The 6,117-nt window shown below is 36.3% G+C and overlaps 1 protein-coding gene across 1 annotated transcript; it reads right to left on the bottom strand.

The window, feature by feature from the left end:
* Positions 1–1,797: 1,797 nt before the first annotated feature.
* LOC113061446 (alpha- and gamma-adaptin-binding protein p34-like) lies at positions 1,798–6,012 on the bottom strand. Its single transcript, XM_026230567.1, has 10 exons — positions 5,786–6,012; positions 4,938–5,128; positions 4,760–4,856; positions 4,581–4,670; positions 4,412–4,495; positions 4,213–4,292; positions 4,013–4,103; positions 3,740–3,844; positions 2,881–2,930; positions 1,798–2,796 (listed from the first exon to the last, which is right to left on the bottom strand). The coding sequence occupies exons 1-10, from the start codon at positions 5,877–5,879 to the stop codon at positions 2,719–2,721; spliced, it is 960 nt and encodes a 319-aa protein (XP_026086352.1). The 5' UTR covers positions 5,880–6,012; the 3' UTR covers positions 1,798–2,718.
* Positions 6,013–6,117: the final 105 nt, after the last annotated feature.

Below are 6,117 nucleotides of genomic sequence, written 5' to 3'. Positions count from 1 at the left end.
CGCACTGAAAGCGAAGTTAACAACACAGAGATATTTGAAGCAGTTTTACTCACCCCCTGCGGTTCCAACACACGATCGTGACCCATTTTCGGTGGGACTGCATTATCCTTAAGAAATAAACGATACGCAAATCTGGCGTCAAACTGGGCCTTGTTTGTAAAACAAGCATCTTCGAAATGCAGGGAACAAACAAAAACACTTGCACAACTCCGTTGATGCTCTGTAAAAATAAACTCCGTCCACTGGTCCCTTAATGTTTTTTTTTTTGGTAATCTGTGCAGGGTTGTCTTGCCCTCGCAACCAAAAATACACTACTTTTGTGACATTTCGCTCTCGCTCTGATCAGTGAATGTCTCTGCTCTATGGGAGCGCGCGCTCTTCCGGGAGAAGTGCCCTTAGGACCCATATAAGGAAATTCCGCTCCATCTAACGTCACACAGACCCATACTCGAAAAAAAACTTTACGAAACTTGTGACAAACCGGAAGGAATATTTTTGAAACTTAATTTTTGAAACTTTGTCCATGTTTAGCATGGGAATCCAACTTTTTAACAGCATAAAAAACTCAGTATGCATGAAATAGCATTTCACCCCCCCTTTAAAATCATAAACATCCTCATAGGGGGCCTCAAAGAGTGCTTTGTTTCCACCACCTTCAGTGAAGGGGTCTTGTCAACTTTTACAGCGTGTTAGCCTGAAGCTAGAGCTTCAGGAAGCTGTTTGTGTAGGTTTGCTCGAGTAAACTGCACTGCACTGGACAGGTCAGTATACAATGTGATTGCCGTTGGTCTCATGCACAGTCAACCAGGTTTGTATACTTCTGACAGGAACAGAGTGTGTCGAATTATAACAGAGGTACTTAGCCTTGATTATGAAAAGCACTTATTTTTTTACAACCAAGTGATGGTGTGAACTGCAAAATAGCATTGGAAATTTGTTAGTGACAAATGCTAGTAGCTAATACTGCCATTTTATTTCTTTAACTTGATGGTAACTGTTCAAATTTTCCTCAGCAAAGACATTTTTGTATTAAGTATTTTTGCATTATAAGCAGAATGGAGATCGCGGAAGTATATTTTTACTGCTGCCCTAGGGTATTCACTGTCATGTTACACATAGATATAAAACAAAAAATGCTCCAGGGCTTTTGAAACTACATTTCAAAGATAAAGATTTCTACAGAATTTTGACTGTTGTCAGTAATTTAGTGATGATTTATAGCATCAGATTTTCAGCGAACTGCACCAGGTTTTATCGAAATGACAGGATTTTGCCTGTGAAAATTCACAGAACCATTCATGTGACCACACCATGTCATAATGATATATATATATATATATATATATATATATTTTTTTTTTTTTTTTCATTTCAGCAATCGCTTGATTTCATTGTCCTTTTGTTGAATCTGTTCAGTGTATGATTGGCGCATCAAAGGGATATCTCCAACTCAGGACTATCAATCCATTCTCAAAACTCATGAAACAACTAACAGCATTTCATATCTCTACATTCTACAATATTTTACTGTCAGTGATTTCGGAGAAGTTATTGATGGGGTTTAGTTGTTTTTTTTTTTTTTTTACAGAAAAATTTAGTGCAAGTACTGCTGGCAGCTCTTGGAATGCTTGTATTTTTATGTAAAAATGTATTTCACAAGAGAATAATGTAAATGACTAGACTTTTATGTGGACCCTTTGCTCATCGGGGTAATTCTGATTCCTTGATTTGTTAGTACTGACATTTAACAACTCAGTGCACGGCCTGGCTTTTAACAACATAAATCAGCAATCAAAAGCATGTTCCTCATTTTTATTGGGTGATGTCTGGTCTCAAGAAAAAAAGCTCTGAATCACCAATCATAAAGATCCTGACAATCTCTGCTTGATTTTCGAAAATCATATTGATGTTTCACTGAACAACTTACGCTTGTGTTTGATTCCCCCAAGCTGATTTTACTATGAATCTTACCGGCTCTTCATCTGTGACTCAACAGGGCCAAAGCACACAGTGGACTGTTGATATTTTATTGAAATTTGTATGGAATATTGCTTCTATACTGCTTATTTTCTTGCACTCTTGATTTGGAAGCAAAATGAAACATTCTTTGTCTTATAGTGTCAGTAATTTCATTCATATTCTGAAACTGGTACTTCGTTCTTGTTTGCCCTGAATTTCCCTTTTGCTTTTCTGTAACATACACTCGCATTATCTTGCATTCATGATCATATTGACTTTTATGTAAGTTTTAATAATAAAATGTTTTAAGAACATAATTTCAGACTTTTTCTTATAGTATGTAAAGGATCATTTCATCATGTCAAAGAAATTTGACAAAACGTATTTCCAAAACAAAAGAACATTAAAACTGATTTGACAGATCATTCTTTTAAGTGATGAAGAGCTAATCCTTGTATGTGGCTGCAGACTTGCACCACCACAGAGCAGACAAGATTATCTTGCCCCCTGCAACCTGTCCCATGGTTCTTGAGAATACAACGTTTGAGGCTGAAAGCCCATAATGACTCTGTACTGATTGAGGTGTTGGACACTGATATTATGATAACAGCAGTATCATGAAAATCTCTTGCTTTTTTGCCCACATTCTTCCATGTTATTTGAGTGGGACAGGACTGGGCTGGGCAGATTTGGAATGACTTGGGGTTCAAAGGGTGGGCTGAGTATCAGCAGTGGAAGCTGGTTAAGAGTCACTAGGGCCTAACTCTCCTCCCCCGATGACAAGCCGTCAATCTCATCCTGGTCTCCACCAATAGCCATCCAGAATGCTTTAGCAACCTGATTAAGGGTAATTCAATTGTCAGTGCAAAATTTTGATCGTAAAGTATTACCATTAGTGTAAACATTTTAAAGGTATATCACCTTTTCTGCATGTACTTTCCTCTGTTCATGTGGTAACGAAGAAGCCTTGTCTACAAATAAAAAGGAGTAAAAAAAAAAAATATATATATATATATATATATATATATATATATATATATATATATACATACATACTGAATATAAGAATATAATAGAATAAAAAAAACAAAAAAAAAAACAGGGCTTTACTTAAATTGGCCAGTTCTGAGTTTCAGTAAAGTATTGTATACAGGTGCATCTCAAATTAGAATGTCGTGGAAAAGTTATTTTATTTCAGTAATTCAACTCAAATTGTGAAACTCGTGTATTAAATAAATTCAATGCACACAGACTGAAGTAGTTTAAGTCTTTGGTTCTTTTAATTGTGATGATTTTGATCTCAACAAATGAGAATATGGTGGCATGCCAATCAAATAATCAACTCAAAACACCTGCAAAGGTTTCCTGAGCCTTCGAAATGGTTTCTCAGTTTGGTTCACTAGTCTACACAATCATGGGGAATACTGCTGATCTGACAGTTGTTTCACAATTTGAGTTGAATTACTGAAATAAATGAACTTTTCCACGACATTCAAATTTATTGAGATGCACCTGTATATCTTCATATAATAAAAAAGAAAAAATAAATTAGACAAGAACAATTAAAGTTGATTGACAGTGACCGTAAAGATACATTAAATAAAATGTATACCGGTACAAAAAATATTAAGCAGCAACTTTCAACATTAATAATAATTTACACTGCAATGATATTTGACAATATGACTGTTTTTACTGTATTTCTGATCAAATAAATGCAACCTTGGTGAACATTAAGGTATTTTCAAAGACATTAAAAATGGATATATAGGTCGTATACCTTTCATCTCTTTCAATTTTGTAAAGAGTCGTTTGAAATTCTCCACATCTGCATCCCCAGATGTTAGATTAGCCAACTCTTGTATGTCGAAGTCAATCATGGGATCTGTGACAGATTAGCAAATATTTCATCAAATACTGAACTGTAGAAGTACCTTCAAAATATATAAAAAATAGCTCTCATTACACTTTGTGATAATATCCTATTTTATCATATTAATTTACCTCCAAAATAAGTATAAATATATTGCCCTTAAAAAAAAAAAGCACTTACCGACTGCTGCATCTACTGCATTATTCTGGTTATTCTCTGCTCTCTGCCTCTCAGTGCCTTCATCTGTACTGTTGGAAGGGGAATGAGAAGCCTTATAACGAGAAAAACAATAGTCTGTTACAACGAGATGAGTTTAAGACTCTACTGTAAATAATGTTAATCTACAAACATTAAAGAGCAGCCAATTAGAAAAGACTAACCAGTGTCTCTTGACTGGGTCGTGGGTTGTTGTGATGAGAAGCCACCAGGCTGCTCATTAGCCCAAATCCCTGATTGTGTTCTGAGAAGAGTAAATGACAATTAAAGGGAAAGTTCATTAACATAACTTAGAATGAAACTGTGAATATTATTTGTTGTGGATGCCATTGTAGATTTCGCATTAGGGCAGTACAGTCTCACCATCTTTCATCTCAACGCTGGACCACACATTGGCATTGAGGGCCTGCACGATTCTTTTTACTCCAGTGGACTCTGGGAAGTCATCTATGGGGCACACAACATAAACAAAAGACTGTAATCAAAATTATTAATGTACATAACTGCGACTAGACTTTGTTTTCTCTCTCACCATCTTCATCAGGTAGATCTTGAGGGTTGAGCTCTACTAATTCAAATGCGTGGGCCAGACACCACTGCTGGGCCTCCTGTTTGCTAACACCTGCAACGGCATATTTACACCAAACTTAGCCAAAAACTGCATGCGTTGCAACCAAACCACTGAAAAAGTAGTACCAAACACACACTCACCACTGTCACCCGCATGGTCACACACTAGGATCAGCACTTCTGGAGCCAGATCCTCCACTACTGATAACCAGGAGTTGACAATGTTAAGGCTGTCTTTCTGAAATACAAAAAGAGTTGAATCAAGGCACAAACACTGAATGGCGAATTTGTAAAATGATCGTAATTATCATAAACTCACAGTTTTGCTGTCAAAGTAAACGATGAACGCTTGCATAGACCGGGCAATCTCTGTATTCATGTCAAATGGACTTGAAACAACACATAAGCTGACGTTTGCTGTGTAGTACTTGTTATTGATTGTCCATGGATACCAAGAAACACTTTCTTCTATTTTGGAAGCTTGAGGTAGTGATTCTAAGCCCAAGATCTCTGAAATAAAACACATAAAACTGTTAACGGTCAAGTGTGTATCTGATATCAATAAAAACACTGTCAGTGACAACAAAATCTAAAATAAACCAAAAAAGTGTAAATGAACCGAAGCTCAACACTGCCGCCTGCTGGACACAAAGAATCACTAGCTATAAAGAATTACTACTTTTTTTATGCATAAGGATTAAAAATGGATGTACCAAATTGTTAGGCTATATTTCACACTTATTATGTATTGTATCCCTGGATCAAGAATACATGTAAAAATAACAGCACCACGATTCACATTTATTGTCCAGCTGGATGATGTTTTATCAATAACTTAAAATTGATGCGATCAGAAAACCAATATAAGAGACAAACGTGTAAAGAAAGCACTTTAAGCACTATTACGAAACACTGCATGTAACATTAAATGAGCAAATAGCCAGATTAAGATTCATAAATTGACAGTCTGGCAATCTCTACAAAAAAAAATGTTGCTTTTATCAATGCCCAGTATACTTTATGCAGTTAATAATTAAAACGTTATTCCGGTTGACACATTTTAATCTGTAAATAACAGACTGCACGATGAATGTTTCTTGTTGACAGCTAACGTTAGCATAGCAGCAAGGCTAATGAGTATAGAATAGATTCCCCCCTTTTACTCACGTCTAATGAGCTCCTCTTCTTTAAAGCCGGGATCACAGCTTGTGACTAGGATACAAGGCAGGATAGGTACTTCATCTGCTTGATCATCTGCCATTTTAAGCTTTTGGATACTTAAAACCAGCTCCTAATGAAAGTTAGCACGTTAGCAACAGCTGTCCACCACCTCCAGGAAACCTTTCACCTCTAACCTTATTTTACTTCCGTGGCTGCGCGCGCGCGCGTGTTTTAGAATATCTCAAGTTTAAGCGTTTAGGCAAAACACTCAGCTTTCTAGTGAATAGCTATAGAAATAGCGCTAGTCAGTCAGTGATACACCCTGATTATTAATGAAA

The sequence above is a fragment of the Carassius auratus genome, chromosome 43 (assembly GCF_003368295.1).
Source record: "Carassius auratus strain Wakin chromosome 43, ASM336829v1, whole genome shotgun sequence".
Classification (NCBI taxonomy): domain Eukaryota; kingdom Metazoa; phylum Chordata; class Actinopteri; order Cypriniformes; family Cyprinidae; genus Carassius; species Carassius auratus.
The sequence above is the reverse complement of the archived record's forward strand: the minus strand, read 5'-3'. Positions and strand labels throughout refer to the sequence as shown.